This window comes from Gopherus flavomarginatus, chromosome 5 (assembly GCF_025201925.1).
Source record: "Gopherus flavomarginatus isolate rGopFla2 chromosome 5, rGopFla2.mat.asm, whole genome shotgun sequence".
Lineage (NCBI taxonomy): Eukaryota > Metazoa > Chordata > Testudines > Testudinidae > Gopherus > Gopherus flavomarginatus.
Window position 1 is genome coordinate 111,355,624 of NC_066621.1, and position 27,847 is coordinate 111,383,470.

General features: G+C 37.6%; 1 protein-coding gene across 3 annotated transcripts in view; it reads left to right on the top strand.

Moving 5' to 3' along the window:
• The window catches only part of AKAP6 (A-kinase anchoring protein 6), a 383,693-nt gene that overhangs the window by 318,970 nt on the left and 36,876 nt on the right, over window positions 1-27,847 (top strand). For all 3 annotated transcript variants that reach the window (XM_050953827.1, XM_050953825.1, XM_050953828.1), the window contains exons 10-11: window positions 4,857-5,003; window positions 8,804-9,028. In XM_050953827.1, the coding sequence (XP_050809784.1) occupies window positions 4,857-5,003; window positions 8,804-9,028 (372 nt within the window). The remainder of the gene's footprint in view (window positions 1-4,856; window positions 5,004-8,803; window positions 9,029-27,847) is intronic.

Consider the following 27,847-nt stretch of genomic DNA (forward strand, 5'->3'; position numbering starts at 1 on the left):
CTATTATTAATTTACAAGGACAATTGTAGGAGTCTTTATAATTTCCCTGTGCAATTATTTGCCATAAATTGCTAATAGTAAAACATAAGCAGTTTGCAAGGAATAACGACTGCTGTTTGTCTGGACAGGACACTCAACCGAGGTCTTGAATGTTGTCCAGAGGTTCTAGTTGTAATGGTTGCATATGAAATATAACCAAGCTTCTGGACAGTTTGTAAATGTCCCACATTGATATTATGACAAAAGGTGGAAGCATTAAGAGCTGTTGTGAAGGGTAGGCTGGCCTCTAGCAGATTCCTTCACTTTGCTTGTATACAGCTGAGCTTTGGACCCTGGACTTTAGAATAAAAAGAGTCTTTGTTCATCACTGAATGGCATTAGGCATGGGGTTTCCTAAGGGGCCACCATGAAGCCTAGCATGAAGAGTGCAAACATTATCCAGAAAGCACAATGTGAGTGTGTGCAGAGAGATGATAGACAGACACATATCTGTATGAATATACAGATATGCAAGTAAATTTCATGTATATTTTAGTGATTGTGTCCACAAAGCATTTTTACATGTACTGACATAGACTGTATACAACTTTTTTGCATGCATGAAAACAATGAATGTATGTACATATATGCACCATTTATGTATATGTATGTGTGTGTATCTGCAGCCACTACATCACTGCAGTTTTATAAACTTGTAAAATATAATTCAGGTACAAATAAAATAGCAGATCACTTAATCTTAATCTCAGTCATATACTAGGTCATGTCATTAAAAGAAAGTTAAAGTTGCATTTTGGAGAATATGAATGATGGACTGTAGAAGATCTACAAATTGTGTAACCTTATTCCAATAACTGAGAAATTTCACTGGTTTAATTCTTCTGTACTTCGTAGCCATAGCTCCACTGTGTGTTCAGTATGTCTAGTCTCTTTTCACTATAACCAACAGAAGCACCATACAAAAGTCTTACAATGGATGTCTTAATCTCTCTGTGTGCTTTTAGAGCATTATTTTGAATTCCATCATGCAGCCTTTTTTCTTTCCTCTTCTGAAGTTTTATTACAACAACAGAATTCCCAGGGAGCTTTAGGGGCAAGGTTCGCATAATATTGCCCTAAAGTTTTGCTGTAGGGGTGGAATCTGTACCCCAGCCCTGATCATCTTTTTGTGATGTTTCTCTTTCTGAAAGATTCAGTGTGCAGTCTTACAGCGTTGTTAACGGTGTACAGATTTTTTTTTATTATTTACCAGACAGTGCACATCTACAAACCTTTCATGATGATTTCTTTCTCTGACCTCTCAGTGACTAGGCATCTTGTTCCTTAACACTGAGGGAGGCTGAAAAATGCTTGAGTTGCTCAATGTGTGCCTTCTATACCAGTTTCAAAATGGCTTATTCTTCTGGTTTCCATGGTGACAATTAACACTGTTACAAGGCATTGTTCCAGTCTCCATTTGGGCAGAATTTTCGGGTGTGATTTTCCACACACAAACACAATTATTTTTATATATATCTATAGATATAGATACATATAAAGTATCCCTTCGCATAAGTGTCAAAAAGGGGGAGGGGTCCTCAGTCAAGCCTTGCTAGATTTCATAGAATATTTCTTTCTGACAGAAATCGTGTTTTTACTTCCTCTGTTTTGGAATTCAAGTACTTTTGGTATAAAAAAAGGAGCCACCTAATATGAATTTGCCAAGCATCTTAATGGATAAACTCTTTAGTGATTTTTTCAAAACTCCTTTTTTTTTTTGACAAAAAATGTTCAAATGGAGGGGAGGAAAAAGAATCAAAATTCTTTAATGTAGATACCAATGCTTCTTATTTCTACTGGGTGGATTCATTAACACAAAATCAGCCATGCATGCACACATACACACAGCTAATCATGCTGTAAGTACTTGACAGTATTTCAGTGTGTATTTTTTTAAAGTTTGGTGGGGCAAGTGCTGTGGAAAATTAAATATTAGTCATTTATTTATTGCAGCCACTGTAGAAATCCTGTGACTTTAACTTTCTTAATCTCATTTTTGGCTATAGAATAGTAATCTATATCATAGCATTCACAGACTGTCACAATGGAGCAGCCTTTGCTCACTTAATGCCACGGATAGAATGAATATGAAGATTAAATTATCTTCTCACCACAGGATAAAGTAGTCCTCCTTGACTAGGGTTGTGCAGCACTGATAGAGCTGGTAGCTAATTTTGCCATGCAACTGCTTAGAGTGTAGGTGTTTAATGGATAAAAAAAAAAGCATTGGCAATAGCATCTAGTGCTATCAGTCCCTAAAGTGTACCTGCTGTACATTAAGCTCTTTCCTTAAATTAAAATAAACACTTCACTTTAATTTTCATAAGTGAAACAATACTGACTTTCACTCACATACCAATACATCTAACAATTAAGTGAATTCTTTCATCTTTTATTGTTACTGTATAATGCATTCTCTATCAATCATCTTTCGTCATGCTTTATATACAGTAGGTTACATGGTGACAAAGACAGAAAGCATACATAAAGTCTAGCTTATCTATTTTTTAATGTAATAACCTTTTATAACATCTGTCACAGAAACTATTCATTCTATGCTACGTTACAGAATTATTTTATCTAGTCCAAAATTAAGTGAAATGTCTTAGTTTTTATGTTAACATGAACATTATTGTTATGAAACATATGCAACCTGTATTGTTTTGTCATTGATTTTATACTACTCAAGAGCATAACCAAAATCTAGTTCAGGCAACAAAAACCAAATCAGTCAATCACAGGTGAAAAGTGTTAACTAACCAGAGCCCGCACCAGTGTCACACAGCTAGAGGACTCCCTCAGTCTATTAATTTGCTTGGAAAAAGAGAGAGAGTAATGTGTACTGGATTGCAGTACCTAGCTAAACTGGATTTCAGTGCCTATCTGTAATCGACTATGGATTCCCCTTGATATTACGTTTACTTATGGAAATAATTATGCAAATCCTTTTCAGCTATATCATCGTTAAACAGAAATCAGATTACAAAAAGCAGATTGTAATCTCCTCTAGTCACCATTCTAGCTGAAAAGGCAATAATATAGGGCCAAGAAGCATACTTGTTGAACATTTTAGTCCAATGAAACTGGATTATCTGTGGGCTGATGCAGTTCCTCAATGCAAAACCTGATTGTCTCCTGTTATCACGCATTTTTAGAAAGCACAGTCTATTTTCCACCTATCAGAAGACAAGTTCTTTATAAATTTTAAACAATTCCTTGATATTTACTATGAATATTCATGCAATTTTGGATACACAGACACCTGATCAGTGTTCATTAATAATGTGAAATGCTTTAAATCTCCTCATTTAAAAGATTTTGCTCTGTGATCCACAAATGACTAATATTTTGTGAAGTTTACATAATACAAATGATGTGCATGTGTTGTGTAAATGGAAGATTAAAATATGAAACTAACAATATGCAAACATATGCATGGAAATGCTGAGGACCTATTAGCTGAAACAGTGATTTCACACATTTCTTATTTTCTTTAAGCTGCCTCCAATTGTTTTTTGCTTTGTTTTGCTACAGTACATGTTCTTGGATCTGGCAAAAGCACCCATGTCTTAAACATTCTTTATTCTAGTTTAATTTTGTTATACTTAGCCCAGATATTAACATTTTGGGTAAGAGCTACTGTAGGAGCTGTCTTGGCTGACTTTAATGCAAAGAAAGCTTAATCTTGAGGATGCAGTTTGCTAATAGCTTTGCATAATTTATGTAGGTTTTCTAAACACTTGTTTTGGGAAAATGTGCTGTATTCCCTTCGCTGAATAAAAGGTGTGAGTTTTGGCAATATAAGAAGTCCCATTTCAATAAATGTGCTTTTACGTAAGAGTGTATGTTGTATTTTCTGAACTACTCTGCAGTCTACTAAAACATAATTAATCATTGTAGTAACAGTCATATATAATACTAATTTAGCTCTAACAGAACATGTGTTTTAAAGAGATTTACTTACCAATATGTCATGCAGATGCCTGTATGTCATTTTGTGAAAAATATAAGAAGTAGCCAACTGAAATATTTAGAGATTCACTTGAAAGTAATTTTGTAAAATGTTTTTTAAACATCTCTTTATCCTTATTTTCCATCCTCTTTTTAAAAAGGTAAATAATCGCACTGGAAATAAAGAGCAGTTGTAGGCTGAAGAAGCATTTGAACAGTGTGAGCATTGTTGCTGTTCTTATTTGTGCCACCATTTAGTGCTACTCTAAGAGTGCTTCAACAAAAGTCTAATCATTAGAATTTTATTGAAATAAGATATGAATAATTTTTAGCATGCTTAAAATATGATGTTGTCATATGCCTTAATTTCATAGCTCTCAACCTCCCAAGACCCAAATATGAGGCAAAACCCAATAGGACAAACAAGAGAAAATAGTTGTGCCGGAAGCTTACAACAATGTGGCATTTACTTGTTTCATTTTCTTAGCTTCAGTGTCATGCTTCAGTATTTCTGATAGGAATAATATACCTTAATAAAATTAGGAAAACACCTGATTTCAGGGACACAAAGGTAGATCAGGTTCTAGATGAGAGACTGTTGGAAGATATGTCTAATTTTGTTGTATGCAATCAGTTGCCAACTTTTCTCATTTAAACCCCACCCGTACAAACCACCTGCTCAGTGTGCATCTGAAATCCTATGGAAAAATCCTTTCCAAGACACATTAATAAGGTTGTGTGTTTTGATATATAAAAAAGGAAACTCTGTGATCAGGATGACAATTGAGCATTTTGATTTTTAAGGGTGTATTTTAATAGAGAAAACAATTTACTGTCGTAATGTTATCTTTTTCTTCTCATTTTAGAGATATAATGTAGAAATGTCAATCAGGCACCCAAAAAAGATGGAACTGCTTAGTAAGGTCGAAGCTTTGAAGAAAAGTGGTGTTTTACTACCAAAGGATCTCCTTGAAAAAGTGGATTCAATTAATGAAAAATGGGAACTGCTTGGGGTATTTGCATTTTTATTACTGTTTGTGGGTTATGTGTACATTTTTGTCTGTTGAAGTACGCTGTCTGTCTGATTTCTAATTTGAGGCACAAATATCTTGCTCTTTCAATTCGCTACATACATTTCAAACAAGCTACTCATACTATTTAAAAAAATAGTATTTTCTTCTTCTGTTGATTCTTTTTTTTTATTCCATGCTTGTCACCTGTCTGACTTTAATAATTTTAGTTCTTTAATACATAAAGAATGTAAGTAAAATATGCCGTGTATTATGGGCATGCACCAAGTCAACTATAATACAGTATATCTGATATACACTGACTGTCATGCTTGAGTGAATGTTAATAGAATTTATTCTGAAGGTACATGTTAGAGACATCTACTCTTTAACTATTTACTATACCCTTAAGATGAAAAGTGGGGTTGTCACTACATATTTCAGGTGATATTGATGGCTCAAAAATAAATATGCAAATTTGGCACAAAACTGAATACCTGAATCTAAGAATGCAGCCAGGATAAGTTTCACGCTGCTGTATTCAGCTCACTTTTGACAAAAGCCAAAAAAAAAGTTTCATGTAATTCATTTCACGCTATGATGGGCTGGGTCTCAGCCAAAGAGTGAGATACAAGAATTTGCAAAAAAAAGCAATATAGTGATTCTGTTACCCAGAGACTAGTGATGGCACTGTGCAGGAGACACTATTGTTCTATTGTTGTGAGACAGCTGAGAGAGAGAGGAGAAGTTAAACTATATTTTTTCATCCACTTCTCTAGTTAATTGCCTTCACTTCAAATCCAGGGTAAGATAAATTTATAAATTACTTTAAATGATTAATTATAGATGTGTAATATTAGCAATACAGTTATACAGCATAATTTTGCAGACTATTATCTTACTTTTAAAAACAGTATTTCTAAGATATTGCAAATAAAGCTAAATACACAACTTGTCAGAGTCAACTTAGATACTGTCTTATGTCATTTTAACTTGTGCAGTAATACAAAAGCAATTTTACATGTTTTTTCTTCTGCGTGGTTCAGCTGTTTCAAACAACTTGAGTCTATGAACATGTCAATTGTCACAAAAAGTTAAGTTTGTCCTATCAGTAGTAGTTTGTTTAAAAAGTAATGTGCAGCATTTCTAAATTCATTTTTAGATGATTGAACAGCAGGATTATAATCCTTAAAAGACAGAATTTACTAAATGCTCAGTCTAGCTTTTTCAACTAATGAAGAATTATGGCAACCAATTTGTATTTAAACTGTTTAAAAATAATTCTATTTATAAACCTTGGACATTTGTGACTTGAAGCACATTTAATCAGTTTAATTCAAACTCAGTACCACACCTCTGGTTACACTTGATAGAATATAAAGGCAGTTTGAAAGCAACTGATGTATAATCCTTCTTAAAATCAGTTTTCAAAATGTAAATTAAAAAAACTACCTCGCCTTTTTTTAATACATTAAAAAACTTTATCTCTCAGCATGCTAAAATCAAAATATAATTTTAGATTACTTTTTGTATCAATTTCTGCATTTACAAGAAAAATAAAAAATGCAGTTTTCCTGCTAAATGCAATTTCATGTATAATAATCAGAATTGGATAGAGTTTTGTTTAATTTAATAAAAACCTCTGCAGAAATTAGCAACACTAGGCGTACTGTTTTAATTGGCATGATTACATTTTAATTGGCATGAAAAAAATTAAAGACAAAGATTTTAACTTCTAACAATGGTAAAATAGAGGGATATGGTTTTTAATATTACTTTCATCTAAGGTGAGCAGTGTGGAATCGAAATACATTAGAATGAAATGTCAGTGGTGCGTACAGTTTAATCTGTGAAATTTTGTCCCCTGTGCTGAATATTACTCTGTCTCAATTGCATATTAAACAACCCTATCAAGGCAGGCATTGGCATCTGCTGTGCTGACACAAATTGTGAATTAAATGAAATTGATGTCCTCTGTCGTATATTTATGAAGACGGACCATTCTCTGAAGTATTCTGTTTATGAAGAATTTATGACTGCAAACTGTTCCAGAACAAAAAAGTGGCAATAAATTCTTTTTTGTGACCCTACCCTCCAAGGGCATTGATTTCACCTCCTGCTGCTACTTTTGTTACAGCATAAAAACAATAGCTAACTCTGAATTCCTCTGAGAGTCTTCAAATTATCAATATTTCCACCATGAAAATAGAAGGGTGTTGCCAAGAATGCATGTTTTCAGGTTAAGTTCTCCTAAAGATACTATTTACACAATGCTACACAGTAGATTAATGTCTGTTAATCTAATTTTATTTGTGTTGTAAAACTTATTTTTGGAGGCTTAATTCATCACAATAAATCATGTCCCACTGAACAAGGATGGTACGTTTTCACACACAGGCATACAGGGTCACTTAAAACTGTATCTTCATGTTACAACAATTAAACCCTGCTAATTATAAATTCAAAAGGTTATAGGATATGGTTGTCAGTATTTATTCAAAATTCTACAATCAATAGCACAGATTTAGTGCTTATAATAAGTGTTGGACTGACAGCCTTTTACAGGTTAGATGAAACACAGCTTGGCATAATAGAAGCAGGCAACCACATGCTTCCACTGTGATGTTGAGGGATTGCCTTTTAAAATACTAAAAGGGAAGTTAAGTCTGCCTGCACAATCCATCCTTGGCCTCTTCAGCACATTGATTACGCTCATAATGCTCACTCCTGAAAACGTAGCTAGTGTTTCTTTTACTATAAAAGCTGTCTGGAAAAGCTACAGCAAATTAATTTAATTGGTGGCCATAGGTGAATGTTTACTCTGGGCTAAAATGTTTAAACTTTTTGATGCTTAAAGTTAAGTACAAAGGCCTTGGCTACACTGAGGCTTTACAGGGCTGCAACTTTCTCGCTCAGGGGTGTGAAAAAACACACCTCTGAGCGCAGCAAGTTACAGCGCTGCAAAGCGCCAGTGTAAACAATGCCCCAGCGCTGGGAGCGCGGCTCGCTGCAAGCTAATCCCCACGGGGAGATGGAGTACCTACAGCGCTGTGAGAGCTCTCTCCCAGCACTGGCACCGCGACCACACTCGCACTTCAAATCGCTGCCGTGGGAGCGCTCCCGCGGCAGCGCTGTATGGCTGCAAGTGTAGCCATACCCTTAAATCCATATTTAATTATCTAATTTCAGAGTTCTAAGCACCTGAAATTCCTATCTCAGTGGAAGCTGTAGGTGGTGTTCACCTTTGAAATTCAGGCCACCCATTTTGGCCAGATTTTGGTCCAATTCTAAGTTTAGACATCCAAGTTTGAAAACTTTATCCTAGGAATCCATAGTTTAAAACTATATACAATGGCCATTCTTAAAAACTTGTGATTTTAGGTAAGGTTAACTCATTATTTATAATATTTTCTATCCTTACTATGTGGTAAAGTTATTTAGTTATCTTAAGCAATTGGCAAGTGTTCCTAGGTGATCACTTTACAAAGTTAATCCAGTTAGTACAATTTTGTCTTCTTTGTCCATAATTGTTATGGAAAAAATCTATTTTCATAAGGACCAGCTCCTGCTCTTCCTCCTACTGAAGTCAAAGAAAGTTTTGCCATTGACTTCAATGAGAAGAACATTGGGCCCTAAATGAGAATAAAGGTTACAAAAAATAAATTGATTGATATTGGTAATAACTAGAAAAAATATTACTGATCATCTAACAGATGGTTCTTGTTGCTCACTAATCTGTGATATGTTTTGGTACATAAGACTAATTTCTGTTGTTGTTTGTTTTTTTTTATCTAATGCATTAGAAAACCCTAGGAGAGAAGATCCAAGACACAGTGGCAGGGCACTGTGGGTCAGGTCCACGTGACCTGCTCTCACCTGAAAGTGGCAGTCTGGTAAGGCAGCTGGAGGTCAGGATCAAAGAGCTGAAACGGTGGCTGAGAGATACAGAGCTTTTCATCTTCAATTCCTGTCTGAGACAAGAAAATGAAGGAACAATGGCTGCTGAGAAACAACTGCAATATTTTAAGGTAATAAAAAAAAATCGTAGTTTTGATAGTGAGATTTCTCTTAATAGCTAGATAAAATATGTATCAGGTAATGATAATATGTACATATGTAATCGTACATTCACATTTATACCTGCATTTATATACAATGTGTTCATGTAATGTACTGTTGCACACTTAGAGATGTTATTTTTCTACAGTAAAACATCAAAGGGATGCTCTGTCATCAGAATTTTGCAAAGCAATTTGTGTCTTTTATTTTACTTCACTATAAACTTGGTTTCATTATAAATGATTACACTGTGTACTGCAGTCTCTATATTGAACACTTCAGTTAATGTGTTGTATAACACCCCAGTTTATAGACATGAGACCTGAGTCTCCTCTCACTTAAGGCAGGAGTAGCTGTACTGAAGTCAGTAGTCCCATGGGTGTATACCTGGTATAAGTGAGAGAAGAATCAGGCTTATTTACTATAGATAGGTAGAGATAGACACACCCACTATGAGATTGGCCACAATCTAGTCTTGAGCCTGGGTGATGGGGGATGCAGTTTACATCTTTGTCATATTCAGACCATTACCTCCTTCAGCTGGAGGCCAGGACTCACCTTTGCTACTGTTGGTATGAAGGACATATTTTATTGTTCCATTACGAGTTTGTGCAGGAGTACGTTTGTGTTAATGAAGCTCTGACTTGGTTGGACAAGAAGATTGTCTTATGTTCATAGTTGTCAGTATGGTAGCTCCAAAACATCACCTCCTCAATGCCATTTCACAGGTCACCTTTCTTTATGGATGATCTTTGACATGAAATAAGAAAGAGGAGGGATAGACCAGTAATCTTAGAGTTTTAGGAATCTTAAACCATTGTTGAGGTAAGGGTGATGAGGGTCGTCTCTTCTTCTGCAATATCCATGAAGTCTCAATCAGCAGCACTCTTCCCATGCACAATAATTCCATGCACTACTACAGACTAGGGACCAAGTGGCTAGGTAGCAGTTCTCCAGAAAAGGACCTAGGGGTTACAGTGGATCAGAAGCTGGATATGAGTCAACAGTGTGCCCTTGTTGCCAAGAAGACTAACAGCATTTTGGGCTATATAAGTAGGAGCATTGCCAGCAGATCGAGGGACGCGATCATTCCCCTCTATTCAGCATTGGTGAGGTCTCATCTGGAGGACTGTGTCCAGATTTGGGTCCCACAATACAAGAAGGATGTTAAAAATTGGAAAGAGTTCAGCGGAGGGCAACAAAAATGATTAGGGGCCTGGAACACATGACTTATGAGGAGAGGTTGAGGGAACTGGGATTGTTTAGTCTGCAGAAGAGAAGAATGAGGGGGGATCTGATAGCTGCTTTCAGCTACCTGAAAGGGGGTTCCAAAGAGGACGGACCTAGACTGTTTTCAGTGGTACCAGATGACAGAACAAGCAGTAATGGTCTCAAGTTGCAGTGGGGGAGGTTTAAGTTGGATATTAGGAAAAACTTTTTCACTAGGAAGGTAGTGAAGCACTGGAATGGGTTACCTAGGGAGGTGGTGGAATTTCCTTCCTTGCAGGTCTTTAAGGCCTGGCTTGACAAAGCCCTGGCTGGGATGATTCTATGATTCCAGATGGTAGAACGCTTACTGAGTCTTGCTTTAGTAGGACAGGATGGGAGTGGCTCTCAAGGAAGTGACTGTTGGACTAATGTTCAAGAAATGAACCACTGAAACTGATGCCTCGGCAATTATAGCCAAGCCTTGAATCTTCCTGTTTTCAGGAAGATTGTTGAGAAGTTTATAGCAATGACCGCACTGCACTTTGGGGAGGGGGTGGGGTTGTCTGGCTGGCCAAATGAAGGGAACTGTGCTTTATGGCTTGGGGGAGAGATGAAAACTGCTGCAAAAGGGTCAGCGTGGTCACTTACTCATCCCCTGGGAATGAAGGGTTTAAAGGGGCAGCCCTGTGCCTAACGCCTCCTTTTTACACAGATCAGGCTGAGGCAGCACCCACCCTCCCTGTGGGCATTACGCTAGCTGCCCCTTTTTTTAGGGGAGTTGGAAAGGAATTTTTCCTTTTCCACCATATTGGCCTAGGTGCAGTTGGGGTTTTTACACCTTCCCCACCTTGGGTCCAGCAAGGGCTTTGTTCATGCATGGCATGATGGATGGTAGGCTATATGTCACAACTCATTATTTAAGTGTAGGGCAGATGTCCAGTGCAGGTACTCCATAGGGAAGGTATACATGGCTTGGAAAAGGACTTAAAAAGAGGTGTTCGTTAAGGAATGAACAGGGGAGGGGGTTGGGGACTCCTATGATTGGTACGGCAGGGATCCAACACTCCATTATTATAGCCCACCTTAACCTTCATACGAGGGAACGGGGTGGTAAGGTCCTGGCAATGGATTTACTGGAGGGACCTCAATGGAAAAAGAGGGGGAGCAGGTAATTACAGAATAAACCAGGGGGTTACTTGCACTGTACACTTTTATCTACTAGGTAGTCCCAAACATTTAATAATAAAGTTGCGGCATGATTAAATCCATGTCAACTGTCTCCTGTCCTTCTTTCGGTATAACCAGACAATGCAGATTTGGCATTTTCTGGAATTCTCAGTGTTTCCAAGATCTTTTTGAGTGAAACTGTAGACCTGGGTTAAGACACGCATACTGTTTGGTTATTTGTTCGACAATTTTCTGGCAGTGGACAAAAACAAATAATCATGCTGATTATTTTTGTTTTACAATTGGATTTGATGCAGATGGAATATTGTGCATGGACCCATAGATCTTCACAGTAATAGATGTAAGTTGTTAATAGGAACCACTGAGTGCTCACTTCTTTTGGAAATCAAGTCATTTATTTAGCTCCCTACCTATGGACTTAGGAGTCTAAGTTCACACAGCCATGGTATATATGGACACCTATACACTAGTCCCTGCATCTGTAATGCACACACAACTTTTCAAAATGAAATAAACCTTTTATTCAAAAATTACTCATAATATCATGCAAAGAGACCTAATGATATTAAACAATGTGGCACTATTACCTAAGATGTAACCAGAGCACCTTATTGCATAGTTGATTAGCTATTAATTATACTATATAAACATCAGATTACTTATTTTCAAAATGGTAGCCATTAGAGTATAAAAAACATATAAAGTACATATAAAATATGGTAAGAGCACATCACTTTGTCATGTATATTAAAACCATCTATGTCTCATTAAATCTGAAATCCACTATAAGTAAGTTTTCCAATCTCCACTAACCTCCTAGGGGGAGTATATAAAAGAGAAAATGGATATAATTAACAATAGTACAATGTATAATCCATATATTTGTGAGAGAACATTTAGAACATTTTAAAAAACATTAGCTATGCTAGTTGGTAAATCTGCTAGCATTTCGTTTGACTTGCTTTCCACTGAACTACGAGATTAACTTATTACCATTGTTCACTACAGTATGTAAACCATTGTTTCTTAAAGGAAATGTATTGTCCTATGCAGATTATACCTATAGCTACTGCATACAGAGAAATACTCCTGTTAATAAAATAAACACAACAGGGCTTTTGATTTTTATTCTATGGCATTACATTTTAAATTTTATATATGGTACAGGAAAAAGTTACTTCATTTTGCAGTTGTTTTCCTTTCCCTTTTCATTTGAAGAAAAGGTTGAATGCTATAGGTCAATGTGGTGAGGACATAGGATGGGAACATGATGGTATGTATGGGAAGATGTTTCATTCCCTAGTAGACCATTATTTTGACTTATTTTTCTGTTATGAAAATCGATATTGGTTCTGCATTAACTTAGGTGTACTTTTTATTAACGTACTGCTGCACATTTTCTTTTGGAATACTGCTGTGCAGTAATAATACATGGTATTTTTATAGCACTATCCACCCATAAACCCGTATGTGCTGTACAAACATAGTGAATGAAGCCTCACTAAACCTTTGCGGTAGGTATAGTTTTTCCCCTTTTTAGAAATGGGGAAATTGAAACACAAAGAAATTACATGTCTTCCCCAAGCTCTCCCAGAAGGTCTCTGGCAGAGTCAAAGCTAGAACCCAGCTGTTCCAATTCCTAGGACTTTACTTTCACCACAAGACCATCCTTCCTGTCTCTCGGTTGCCTCTCTATACAGTCCTTATGAGGTGAAGAAAGACTGTTTCTTGTGTTGCTGTTTGTTTTGATTTAAAGTTCAATTTGTGCTGGGTATGATTTTTCAGTTTTCCTTCATTATTATCGGAATGAATGCTAGCTACTGTCATCATTTGCTATACTGCGTATGATTATTTTGTTCTACATTTTTCACATCAACGAAAAGTCCTATATATTCTGGTCAGCTCAGTATTCTGTACATAGCACTAGGTACGACTGTTTTGGAAACCCAGCATACTCAATCACTCCCTCCATCAGCTTGCTGGGGCCAGAGGCTGCTGCAAACATTTTTCACACTCAGCTCCCAAATGAGAAAAATGAGCCTCATTTCAGTCTATAGTGACACTTACTGGCTGATCAACAGTGATGTTAAGTGATCTTGCAAACACAGATTAGTCCAGCCTGCTAGGGGGAGAAGAGTTGTAGTGACAGGATCATTGTATGCAAAGAAGGGGGTTTAGGGTAGATAGGGGTGTTTTATGTTGTTGAGCATTAACATTTTTGACCGCTGCTTAGGACCTTTATTTCATACTATTGCTAAGCCCAACCATGATAAACCTCATGAATTAGAACCTCAAAAATCATGAGATTTTTTAAAAATATATAAATTTGGGGGGGGGTTATTGCTCTTCTGGTTTTTGAGCTGTTAGGGTTCACCTTTTCAACCTTTTCCCTGCAATCATGAGGGCCAGAAACATACTCTTTTTTAATGAAACAGGAGATTGTCATATAAACACATAACTCTAGGCACTAGGATTTTAACAAACAGACAAAATATCATGAGACTCACAATTAAGTTGTGTGACTTGGCAAAACTGATTTCCTAGCTTAATGGTGTTGCCTACACCTGGGAAAGGGGCCAGGAGAGACCTGGAGCAGGAAGGGATGAGAAGTAAAAATGGGGAGGGGAATGCACATTCTTTAGCAACAAGTATCAGAGGGGTAGCTATGTTAGTCTGGATCTGTAAAAGCAGCAAAGAATCCTGTGGCACCTTATAGACTAACAGACATTTTGGAGCATGAGCTTTTGTGGGTGAATACCCACTTTGTCAGATGCATGTAGTGGAAATTTCCAGGGGCAGGTATATATATGCAAGCAGGCTAGAGATAATGAGGTTAGTTCAATCAGGGAGGATGAGGCCCTGTTCTAGCAGTTGAGGTGTGAAAATCAAGGGAGGAGAAACTGGTTTTGTAGTTGGCAAGCCATTCACAGTCTTTGTTTAATCCTGAGCTGATGGTGTCAAATTTGCAGATGAACTGAAGTTCAGCAGTTTCTCTTTGAAGTCTGGTCCTGAGGTTTTTTTGCTGCAGGATGGCCACCTTAAGGTCTGCTATAGTGTGGCCAGGGAGGCTGAAGTGTTCTCCTACAGGTTTTTGTATATTGCCATTCCTAATATCTGATTTGTGTCCATTTATCCTTTTCCGTAGAGACTGTCCAGTTTGGCCAATGTACATAGCAGAGGGGCATTGCTGGCATATGATGGCGTATATTACATTGGTGGACATGCAGGTGAATGAACCAGTGATGGTGTGGCTGATCTGGTTAGGTCCTGTGATGGTGTCACTAGTGTAGATATGTGGGCAGAGTTGGCATCGAGGTTTGTTGCATGGATTGGTTCCTGAGCTAGGGTTACTATGGTGCGGTGTGCAGTTACTGGTGAGAATATGTTTCAGGTTGGCAGGTTGTCTGTGGGCAAGGACTGGCCTGCTAGCCAAGGCCTGTGAAAGTGTGGGATCATTGTCCAGGATGGGCTGTAGATCCCTGATGATGCATTGGAGGGGTTTTAGCTGGGGACTGTATGTGATACCCAGTGGAGTCCTGTTGGTTTCTTTCTTGGGTTTGTCTTGCAGTAGGAGGTTTCTGGGTACACATCTGGCTCTGTTGATCTGTTTCCTTATTTCCTTGTGCGGGTATTGTAGTTTTGAGAATGTTTGATGGAGATTTTGTAGGTATTGGTCTCTGTCTGAGGGGTTAGAGCAGATGTGGTTGTACCTCCGTGCTTGGCTGTAGACAATGGCTCGTGTGATGTGCCCGGGATGGAAGCTGGAGGCATGAAGATAGGCATAGCGGTTGGTAGGTTTTCGGTATAGGGTGGTGTTAATGTGACCATCACTTATTTGCACCGTGGGGTCTAGGAAGTGGACCTCTCGTGTAGATTGATCCAGGCTGAGGTTGATGGTGGGGTGGAAGCTGTTGAAATCGTGGTAGAATTTTTCCAGAGTCTCCTTCCTATGGGTCCAGATGATGAAGATGTCATCAATGTAGTGTAAGTAGAGAAGGGGCGTGAGTGGATGAGAGCTGAGGAAGCGTTGTTCCAGATCGGCCATAAAAATATCAGATATTAGGAATGGCAATATACAAAAACCTGTAGAAGAACACTTCAACCTCCCTGGCCACACTATAGCAGATCTTAAGGTGGGCATCCTGCAGCAAAAAAACTTCAGGACCAGACTTCAAAGAGAAATTGCTGAGCTTCAGTTCATCTGCAAATTTGACACCATCAGCTCAGGATTAAACAAAGACTGTGAATGGCTTGCCAACTAGAAAACCAGTTTCTCCTCCCTTGGTTTTCACACCCCAACTGCTAGAACAGGACCTCATCCTCCCTGATTGAACTAACCTCATTATCTCTAGCTTGCTTGCATATATATACCTGCCCCTGGAAATTTCCACTACATGCATCTGACGAAGCGGGTATTCACCCACGAAAGCTCATGCTCCAAAACGTCTGTTAGTCTATAAGGTGCCACAGGATTCTTTAGCAACAGTTTTTTGTAAATCTTGTTATATGAGCATGGTCAGCACAGAGAACTGTGTGAATTATTGGCTAGCGAAGGAGATTGACCTTATATTGATACAAGTATGCTGCTTTCCCCCAAAACAATCCCTTCCCAAAGATGGGGGGGACCTAATTACTTTATCATACATTCACCGTGTTTCATAACAAAACTCATCCAAGGGCTCAGTTCAAGATAAATGATCCATCATGAGCCAAAAAAAAAAGACAGTGTATATGGTCTCATCTCACAGCCAATCTATTCAAGGGCAAGCTCGGACTTGCTGGAGTTCCTCTCTCTCAAAATCCACTCAAGCAGCAGTGAATAAGCTGCTATTGCTTGTTGCCAGTCAACCTTAGAAAGTGCCCTCCACCACCTTCTTGGTTATAATATCGGAGCACGTGCTCAGTTGAGTTGTCCATAATGTCACGTTTCTTAGAGTTTTCTAATCTAATTTTATGTAGACCAATAAATAATGGACAAAATTTATAAACCTGAGTCCTAAAATTAGGCCCCTAAATCCATATTCAGGCACTGAAAATAAAATGTGGCCTGATTTTCAAAGGTGCTGAAAACCTGTCGCTCCCATTGATTTCAGTGGGACTGGTGGATGCTCAGCACTTCTGAAAATTAGGTCACGTATATTTGAAAATGTTGGCAAACATTTTCTCATTAAGAGTTCCTAAATGTCCATGAAATGCTGTATTTCACAGCTAGCAGGTTTTCTATGTAAAGGTAGTGAACTACCAGCTGCTGGTAAATCTGTACCTCTGAATCACTAAAACCACTGATGATAGGAATATTTCATTGAATTTCTGAATTGGCATGCCAGATATGCCACATGAATATTTCTTAATTTATGGCTTAGGACCGTCACTTTGCTCTGCAGCTCTAAACCAACTAAACTTTTTATTGAAACAACATAGATAGCAATGGGTAATTAATCATCAGTTAGTGAGTCAGTCAAACACTTTGTATGGTGCTTTTCATTATAAATATCTGCAAGTGTTGCTCAACATTCAATATTGCAAATCTTAAAAACAAATCAGTTAAATAAAAGCCCATGGATAAAGCTTATGCCATGTTTGGATAAGCCATAAAATTATAGCCACAATCAAATTTTTATTTAAAAGAAAAAGCCAGCAACATGGATTTACAAAAAACGTACAGGCCTCAAGATGTGAGACTTTAGATAAACAATTGAGATCCATCAGGTCAAATACAAATTTTAACTCTGGTTGAAAGTTGGAAGCCAGTGCTGAGATTTGAGAAATGCGTGAACTGTTCCTAAAGGTGTCAGCAATCAGTTTTACTATTTCATTCTGGATCCATTACTATTTGTGTAATAATGCTGCTGGTAGAGCTGCAAATAAAGAATTAAAGAAATTCAATGTGAATGGAACAAAAGCATGCAAAACAGTTTCCAAATCAACAGAAGTCAGGCAGGATTTAATCCTTTCTACATATCAAAATGATAAAAAAAAACCCTGTTGTAATAATTTAAATATTTTTATCAATAAAGAGCTATCCAAAGTCCCAAATCTTTTCACAGATGATAAAACCTTACCTAGTTTTAATTGGCTTAAACTTTAACAAGCTGGAAGACATCCAGGATGCGACTGTTTGAAATATAGCCTGATTAAGGTCAGATTCAAGAGCAGATAAGCTGAGTGTCATTTACAAAACACTGAGGAACCCCAAATGAGCTTTTCTGACATCCATCCTAAGGCAACATTTATATAGCAAACAATAAGGAAGCCAGCACCCAGCCTTGTGACCTTACATTACAATATAATGAGACAGATGCTGAATGATTTTTGCCAAAAAGGTGGGATTCTGCCACTGCCCTTGAGAAGCATAGATGTTTTCACATCTCCAAGTTACAGGTTAATGCTCTAATTATTGCTATTCAAGAGAGAGCTCACTTTGTGCTTCAGTTCGGTTTTCCTTTTAAAGCCACAATCATATAAATTCCCTGTAAGGATAAAAATCCTACCAGAGACTGCAGCCTTCACCACACCATTCTGTTTTGATTCTGGATCCTGACCTGTGAATCTTCTGGTTGTGCTTTTTTTTTTTTTGCAGATCCTCACATTTTAAGTAATCAAAGGTTAAAATTAATTGTAGGCCAATCTCAGTCTGTTTCTAAAACATTGTTTTGACCCTCATTCACTCCTACCCTATGGCTCCTTTACTCTAGCTCCCCTGACAAAAAAAAATGGGCCACAAAGCCAGAAGATCCAGCCACCAGGGAATTCCCACTGCAGATGGGGAATGCCCCATATGTTATAGTGCAACTGTAAATAGTTCTCAGCTAATCTGCTTCACAGCCCTTGGTTTCATAAGTAGCCAGATGCAAGTTAAGGCAGCCCTGAGGCCACTTTAACCCGTGTCAAGGGCCAAACCAGGCCTCAACAGCTCCCACAATAACAGAGACATGAAGGTGTTATAAACCCATATTTGCCCCCAACCTTGAGTCCCTCATCTGGCAGAGATTGGATGCAACAATGAATCAGACCCTTTTTTTTTTATTTCATATTTTGCTCCCTGCTCACCTTTTTATTATCTTCCTTGTTGCAGAAATAATAACTCTCCTGTTGACATTATCACAAGGGGATCTACCTGAAATAAGTGGATCCTCATGCTAGCAGCAAACATGAAACAGGAGGAGCCAGTGGAACGATCTTCAAGACTGGAATAGCTGAGAAATGTTGTGCAGACTCCCATAACAAACCACAGGAGACCTAACAACAGCATGAGTGCAAAAATATTTTCCCCCTACTAATTGCAGTCTTGCTTCAGTCCCTATGACATTTTCCCCACTCACAGTCCCCTTACACACCTGGTAGTGTGGTCTTTCAAGCCAGCTGGCCCTATTGTTTACTACAACTGGTCAGGGAAAAGAAATGGGACTGAGACTCACCAGTTCCTCTCTTCCCTCTTCAGCAGGTAGGGTCTGTGGGTGAATCCCATGCTGTGAAAGAGGATTTAGGAGACAACAGCTGTAAAGAAACTGCTCTGTTTCCTCTCCCTTCTCAATACCTTAACTGTAAGGACTGCCTGGTTAGAGAGAGGCTGTCCCAGCTGTGCAGGGTATCAAAACCAGAGAATCTGTCATGCAAAATGACACAGATTGTGCAAATGACGCACAGTTCTTCTCCCAGCCTTCTCTACTATTGATATCTAGAGAAGTGTGCGGTCTTCTTTTTCCTCATCCCTCCAAAACAGATCAGAAGTTCTGTTCTCCTAGAGGAACTGAGGTAGAGAAGATTTATTCCTTAGCCCCTAACTAGCTTTGCATCTTTTGGGAGCACCAGATACTTGTTCCTACATACCCCCACTACCACTCTGGATGTCTTTGAAGCTATGTTGTTCCCTTGGCCTTCCTATCCATAGCTCTTGTATCTATGCAAGTTATTGCCTCCTGCTGCCTTTCATCTGCTGTTGCATGAGGATCCATTTACAGGAAAATACAGACATCTCCTCTTCTAACACCATCAGCAGGGTGAGAGACTTATTCCTGCAACAAAAAAGAATGAAGGAGGTGTAGAGGGGAGCAAAATGTGATCTAAAATAAAAGACAGAAACACTTCCACCATGCTGAAAATAGATTGATCTATATTAATTAACAGGTTTTTAAAAGTGAGAGTCAGTGATTTGGCTCAACTCCAAGGTTGATTTCCTTTATGGATAGAAAAGCCCAGTAGAGAAATGTCTGAGAACTGACAAAATACAGTACACTTTCTCCATTAAGGCCCACTTGATAACCACTGGATGCGATTATATGATTTACTTGATTGCCTATAACTGCCCCTTTGGACCCATTGCACTGCATTTACAGTCCAAATCAGACCACTATTAGTGGATTATTGATCTACTAAAGTCCTCTAGAGCCATTAAATCCTACTAAAGAGAGTTTCTTTTAAATGGGTGGATCATTGACTGAAAAGACTGTAACAGATCTTCTGTCACCATAATGGTCTATGGTCTATGAAACTTTCACACGTTTGTCAGAAATCTACATCTTAACATTTGTCTGTAAGTGATTAAATAGTGATGATAAATATTCAGTACTCAGCCCAGGGATTAAGTGCTATATTATTGGCTTTGATATCAATTTGAGTTACCCAATTTTTGCCTCAATTATACAGGATAGGTTTCCTAGATTTAGTCTTACCTGGGAGTTAATAGAACATCTGCCCATCAGGGAGTATTATTATGGACTATATTAATACCCTTATTCACAGTCAGTAGTAGTTTACTCTACCAGCAATCCCATTTATTTCAATGAGATTATTTGGAGAGTAAAGTCTAATTTAATGTGAGTAAGGATATCAGAATCAGCTCCTCTATGAGGAACGTTTATTTAAAAAGACCATGCTTTATAGTCTGAAGGACTATTTCATCCCTGATGGTTTCTATACATTGCATGTTACAAAATACTGCATACCACAAACATGAGATGACAACATAGAAGGGATGGCAGTGTCTGGCAACATATTATTAGACGAATGAACCTGACATGACATAATGGTGTCTGGAAGCAACAATGGGTAATAAAAAGAACAGGAGTACTTGTGGCACCTTAGAGACTAACAAATTTATTTCAGCATGAGCTTTCGTGAGCTACAGCTCACTTCTTCGGATGCATAGAATGGAACACACAGACATATCTCCTGTCTGTGTGTTCCATTCTATGCATCCGAAGAAGTGAGCTGTAGCTCACGAAAGCTCATGCTGAAATAAATTTGTTAGTCTCTAAGGTGCCACAAGTACTCCTGTTCTTTTTGCAGATACAGACTAACACGGCTGCTACTCTGAAATGGGTAATAAAGTTTCAGTTAGGCAGTGTGACCTCAATCTCAGCACACACATGCTAATGAGATAAGGGATAGTATCTTCACACTTCCACATACAGGAAAATCAGGCCACACCTTTGCCTAATTAAACCTTTCTCCTCCGAGTATAAATGGAAGAAAATAGCTTCTACCTGGCTGTAGAGGAGAAACATTTCACAGCAGACTTTCCCTTTACTGGATCAGAGATCACAGGGAGGAGCACTTCACACCACCTGTTCCCTTTCTCTGTTAAATGAGAAATTGAAAAGAGAAGGTGGCCTTTTTAGCCTGGCTCTTGTTTATTTCTGATTAAAGAAATGGAAGCCTGTGAACTTTGTTAAGGACTGAGCTCAAGAAGCCTGGAAAAAAACCTGTATACAAATATGGGCAAGATAAGACACAAAGTTGAGAAAATATTTTCATTGAATTTAATATTTTTTATTTTAGATGAACTAATTCTTTGCAATAAGACTAGGAACAGTATTCCAGAAAAGAGTGCTTGTTGTCACTGCATAAACAGATATAGTTGAAAGCACAAGAATATCTCTGCCTCTAGTGTTCCTAAGCAAACTCAGACATGGACATCATTTATTAGGAATGGGGATGATGTTATTTCCAAGCAATCTTTTTGTTCACCCAGGTTTAAAGTTGGCTCACCAGTATGACAAAAAATCCCAAGGAACTATCTTTTCTCTACTCTAGCTGTTTTCATTTTCCCCTTCCTGCCTCCTTGCCTGATCTCAAGTCCCTAAAAAGACTAAATCAGTTTATTTTCTATGCACTGCTTTCCCATCTGAAGTTATACCAGGGAGCTCTTCTTGTGTCAGTCTCAAGGGAAGGAAGCACTCAGTGCCTCCTAGAATGTATGAAGACCATTGCAGAGAGACAAGGAAAATATACCAGCCTAGAAGCTCTGAAAGGACTAGGTTAAGGAGGGGAAGGAGTAGGCAGAGTAGCCACATCTGGCTCAGACCTACCTGTTACAGGTATTGGCATACCTTCATGCACTAAAGCTATATTAAAAAAAAAATTAACGATGTATATTTAAGTCTCTGGGTAGATACTGGGTTCTAAATGCTATGAGTCATCATAATCCTTTTTCATTAAAGTTGAATGAAACTCAGATATCTAAAACAGTACTCCGAGCAATAGGGAGGTTGTTTTTATCTTAGGTCTGATGCTTGTTGAGATGAGACCTTCATTTCAGTTCAAGTTTTGAATTTAAATTAACTCCAGAACTCAAACCAAAATGCAGCTTAACCCACTGCATTCTTCTCGGTTTCAGAATTTTGAAGATTTTCACCTCAACCTGAAGTTCTCTTGAAACTTGACCCAGGTTTGCTGAAGGTTTTGCAAACCATGATGAACTGATTAGTAAACCTAGCTCAAGTTTCAGATTTGTAATGCCAGGTGAATATAATGTGGTTTTCAGGTTTTATTACAAAAGATGTACAAAGCGCTAACATTCATGCCCTGATCTTACCCTTCTGATGCTGTCTCTATTTCTTTAGAATATGTTGCTAAAAATAAACATTTTTCACTACATACTTCAAAATTTCTCCCATTTTCATTGGGAGGATAATCTTCTGAAATGTAAATGCAAAGAGGACAGAAACTGGAAGAGTCTGGACATGCAAACAGTGCCATAGTGGGCAAAATGGCTTCTTCCATCACCTCTCTTTCTCTCCACAAATTATTTGGAAATGGCTACCTGGAGCCAATTTAACCTACAAATCAGTGTGTGTTGTGAATAAGTTCTAAAATCTTTTAATGTGAAAATGAATTCTAATTAATGTCTTCTCCTCTCACACACAAGAGAAAAATAAGGCTTCAGAAGACGTGTTTCATACTTTAGTAGCAACGCTACATTTACATCCAACACCATTTTTCTTTTTTTTTGTTAAAAGTTACCTTTCTGTAATCGCAGACTAGTTTAGACTTTAGATAGCAGCATCTGAACAATAATGGACACTTTAACAGATTATTGCCATAAGTGCATTTTTTATTCCAGGGAGACACTGTAATAGATACCAGCATTTTAGTAATGATAAAAGCAATCTGTAAGCTATTATCGTTTCCTTTAGAGTAACTTAATCTTCATATTGTTTTATATGTCTGGAATGTTAATAGTGTTTTTAATTTAGAAGAAGTATATTACATATTACTAATTACATGTGAATATGAACTAAGTACCAGGCCAGTGAACTATCTTCTTAAAAATAAATATATGTAAAAGTACTTAACCCAGCATAAGGAGTGGAACAAATAAATTAAAGAATGTCATACAGAGATAATAACAGCTTTCATGGAATAAGCCTAAGAGAAGCATCAATTCTAGATTCAGTATTGTGTTTTATTTCATATACTGTACTTCAGGAGACAAGTTGGAAGGAATACAGGTGCTGCTTTTAGTCCCAAAAATGCTGTTTTAATTGTAATTGTTTGCAAATGATTTCAAAACCAATGTCTTTGTGTATCTTTTTACAAGTCAGTGATCAGATTGAATTAAAATTAAACCAACCACACTCAGATATCATGGCAATAATAAATACACACATAGGTAGATTGAACTTACAAAAATGAAATATTTATGCTACAATACTTGGATGGCAGTTAATTTTCCCTCTCTCTCTCAGGAAAAAATATGGAATTAGCTTTGGAAATATGGATTTGTTTTAAAGAAATGTTGTGAACAATTTCCAAATTCGTTGTGCAAAAATAATGCACTGATCAGAGAATCCTAGAGAGATATGTTCAGCATAGCAATTTAGTGGCTTCTAATGCTATTAAAAGTACGGCTTTTAAATAAAGGAAACCAGTTCACTATGGGTGATTATGAAAGAAGTCGTAATCTACTTTAAACTGTCATTCCGTGTTTCTGACTTGCAATTAGATGATATTTCCAAAATGTCAATCTCTGATTCTGTTGTGTCCGTCATCGTAATAAAATGTGACAGCAAAGATATTATATCAATACTTTTTCCATAATTAGCATTAAAGATCTCACAAGGGTGAAGCAGAAAAGTTGTACAAAGGTTTTCCAGTGAATGGGCCTGCAGGCAGCGTTATGCCTTTAAAATCTTTTAATATAGCCAAGACTGATGGCAACCAGGAGACAAATCTATGTGCAAACCCGTTTGGAGAGAATAGTTTTGTGGTGTGTGATGTATGTTACATAAATGAGCTTATTAGGACTCTCATCTATTTTATTATTGGTGCCCAATTTAATAGAGGCATTTAAAAAACAATATTTCTGCCTGACTCCTTGAAATGAAGAAGATACATTGATATAATTGAGAGCAAATGATTGCATGTTGTGCCATTTAATCATGTCATTTTTCAATTGCTGTTTTTTGCACTTCACTGCATACTTATAGAATATTTAGCTTCAATATAGATTAAGTCCCACCATTTGCAACTAAGCCGAGATCCTATATTAGGTGACATTTTCTTTTAACCTTGAAATCAGTTAAAACACCCACATTTGCCAGTATTTTCTTTAAAAGATGACAAGTCATCATTCACTTCCAGTCCATGGCATTTTGCTTTTTTTATTTTGAGGAATTACTTATCATTGGTTGTCTTTTTCATTCACTAATAGAAATCCTTATTTTCAATATTCATGCAGTATGCAAAGTTGATTTTAAAACACAAGCTGTAGCACAGCAAACAGTAGGAGCCAGCTAGCAGACAGCCACTGTCATTTCATGGAAAGCATTCTGTTGATACGTCCTAATTCCAACTTCCTGTCCCGCCACTGTTTTACATTATTAGTGATATCTGCATAAAAATAAAGGGTCAGACTTTTCATAGTTATTATTCTAGTCGTATGCCAACTCTGTTGAAATCTGTGGCATTACATAGGTCTAAAGCAGACATAAAGTGATGAAATAGGCCCACCTTTGTTTTGAAGAGTTCATTTGCTGCTGTTTGTTCGCCACTTGAAAACATGACTCTGACTAGTATGATCATTATACTGAGAGCACCAGCAATGATTTGAGTTAAGATTGCATAAGAGCTTCCTTTCTCAAATTTTTGGCTGAATTTTACTAGCTTGGACTATGTCTGAATGTTAACTTTAAATAAATAAATACAAACAAATCAAAATAAAAAAAAAGTTTGAGTAACAGTTCAGTCATTTTCCATGATTACACTAGATAGGAAAAAAGTATAAAGGGGGGATATAAAGCCTCATGCCTCAGGGCAGAAGGCTGGCAAAAGTTAGGCAGAAACTTCCACTTTGGGGGGGTTATTTCATAATTGCCCTCAGTGTATTCTTGCACCTTCTTCTGAAGCATCTAATATTGCCCATTGTCAGAAACAGGATACAGGATTAGAGAGACTACTAGTCTGATTGGGTATGGCAATTCCTTTGTACCTAAAAGTACAAAGAAAATGAAAACATGCAAGTTAGCATCTGTGGGCCCTTCAGACAGCTTCCCTGACTCCAGAGACCTCAGGTATTTTCAATTAGATTGGGTCTTGAATTTTCTGAGATTTCTTTTTTTCACACAATACAATATTCATAAGTATAAAGTCAATCAAACTTTAAACAGGAGAGACAAAAATGACTGAAACACATTAAGACCTCATGCAAACAAATTTCATTATTTACTAAAAGTATGTGGAAAAAACATCTAATCATTTTGCTACAAAAATCATCTAAATTTTTGTATATGATAATTCAGATTCATGCTATACAAATACAGTTTTGTGATACTACTATAAGGTGCTATCACAACTGATTGAAAGACCATACTCAAAGAGTATTTATCAATGATTGTCTGTAAAACTAAGGGGGGCATATCTTAGTGGGATCTTGCAGGGGTCAGTCCTGGGTCTGGTACTAGTCAATATTTTCATGAATGACTTGGATAATGGAGTGGAGAGTATACTTATAAAATTTGCAGATAACAGCAAGATGTGAGGGGTTTCAAGGTCTTTGGAGCACAGCAATAGAATTTAAAATGACTTCTGACAAATTGGAGAATTGGTCTGAACTCAACAAAATGAAATTCAACAAAGACAAGCGCAAAGTACTTCACTTAGGAAAACTCAAATGAACAAAATGGGAAATAACTAGCTAGGAGGTAGTACTGCTGAAAAGGATCTAGGGGTTATAGTGGATCACAAATTGAATATGAATCAACAATGTGATGCAGCTGCAAAAAAGGCTAATATTCTGGGGTGAATTAACAAGAATGTTGTATTTAAAACATAGGAGGTAATTGTCCTAGTCTATTCAGCTCTTATGAGGCCTCAGCTGGAGTACTGTGTCCAATTCTAGATACCTCACTTTAGGAAAGATGTGGAATAATTGGAGAGTCCAGAGAACAGGAACAAAAATGTTTTCAAAGGTTTAGAAAACGTAATGAGAAAAGGTTAAAAATAACTGGGCATGTTTAATCTTAAAAAAAGAAGACTGAGGGAAGACCTGATAACAGTGTTCAAATATGTTAAAGTCTGTTTTAAAGAGGATGATACTCAATTGTTCTCCATGTCCATTGAAGATGAAAGTAATGCGCTTAATCTGCAGCAAGGGAGATTTAGGTTAGATATTAAGAAAAACTTTAACTATAAGGGTAGTTAAGTTCTGGAATATGCTTCCAAGGGAGGTTGTGGAATCCCCATCATTGGAGGTTTTTACCAACAGTTTGGACAAACACTTGTCAGAGACGGTCTGGGTTTACTTGGTCCTCCCACAGCACACTGGACTGGACATGATGACTTGTTGAGGTCCCTTCCAGCCCTACATTTCTGTGATTCTGTGACATGAGAATTTTATCATTTGTGAACAATTTCAGCTTATCAGTTTTGTGCCATTGTCTAGCAATCGCTCTGCTTTAGAGATAAACATTGGGCTAGATTGATGCACTGGTCAATGGCAAAATACACTTCGTATTTAATAGTTTCCTTACTAAATTTCGCACTCCATTTTTTGTTTTCTTTTTGGACTTAAAGGAAGACTATCCAGTTGTTGAAAAATATTGCTTAGGACTCAGTTCACCAAGGAACTTAAACATGTGCCTAACGTATGTGCATAGTTCCATTGAATTTAAGATGACTCCTCACATGCTTAAAGTTCAGCATATGCTTAAGTACCTTGCAGAATCAGGACCTTAGTAGCCAAGCAGTAGTATTCTACCATGCTGAGTGAGAGTACATGATTCAACCCCTTGTCCCAGAACCATCCTGGGCACTAGGTTCTGCCTAGACAATGCTCTTGGCCCCTGGGTTGGGAACGGTCTTTGATGTCTTTCAGCAGTGGCCCTTCCAGATGATTTACAGTGTGGCATTAGCAGGCTCTGAAAGGAGGGCAATCCAGCCGTTTTCAGTAGTCAGGTTGATAGTCACAAAGCACTAAACATAGGGTTATGCTGAGAGAAGAAAGATCTCCAGGGTTCTTCTGTGATGTATAGGAAATATGTTTTAATAAACACTGCATTGTAATATTACCTATATATTCACCAGACATCTCTATCTATATTGCAAAACACAGTTTACCTTACTGGGACAATTTATTCTAGACTTTCAAACAGAGGAGCCTAAAACAAGCCTCCTAATTCTATACATAGGCATCTGCCTGACTTTTTAAACTGCTGAGCACCAAGAGTTTCCACTGAGGGCAATCAGAGCGGTGCAATGTTCAGTGCTTTTGAAAGTCAGACAAGTGCCTAAAAATGGACTTAGGGTTTAAGGTTCATGCACTTCAGACTCCTGTGTCTGAAAATCCTGGTTCTCTTTGCTTTTCTTTTTATAAGTAATGGCTTTGTTGATTATGAGTTTTTTGTAGAGGCTAATATCTCAAAATATAGAGTTATACTACACCTCTACCCCGATACAACGCTGTCCTTGGGAGTCAAAAAATCTTACTGCATTATAAGTGAAATCACATTATACTGAACTTGCTTTGATCTGCTGGAGTGCGCAGCCACTGCCCCCTGGAGCACTGCTTTACCACATTATATCCGAATTCGTGTTATATCGAGCAGCATTATATTGGGGTAGAGGCGTATTTAGAAATGTAAAAGAAATAACTGGTGAAGATTTGTAAATGA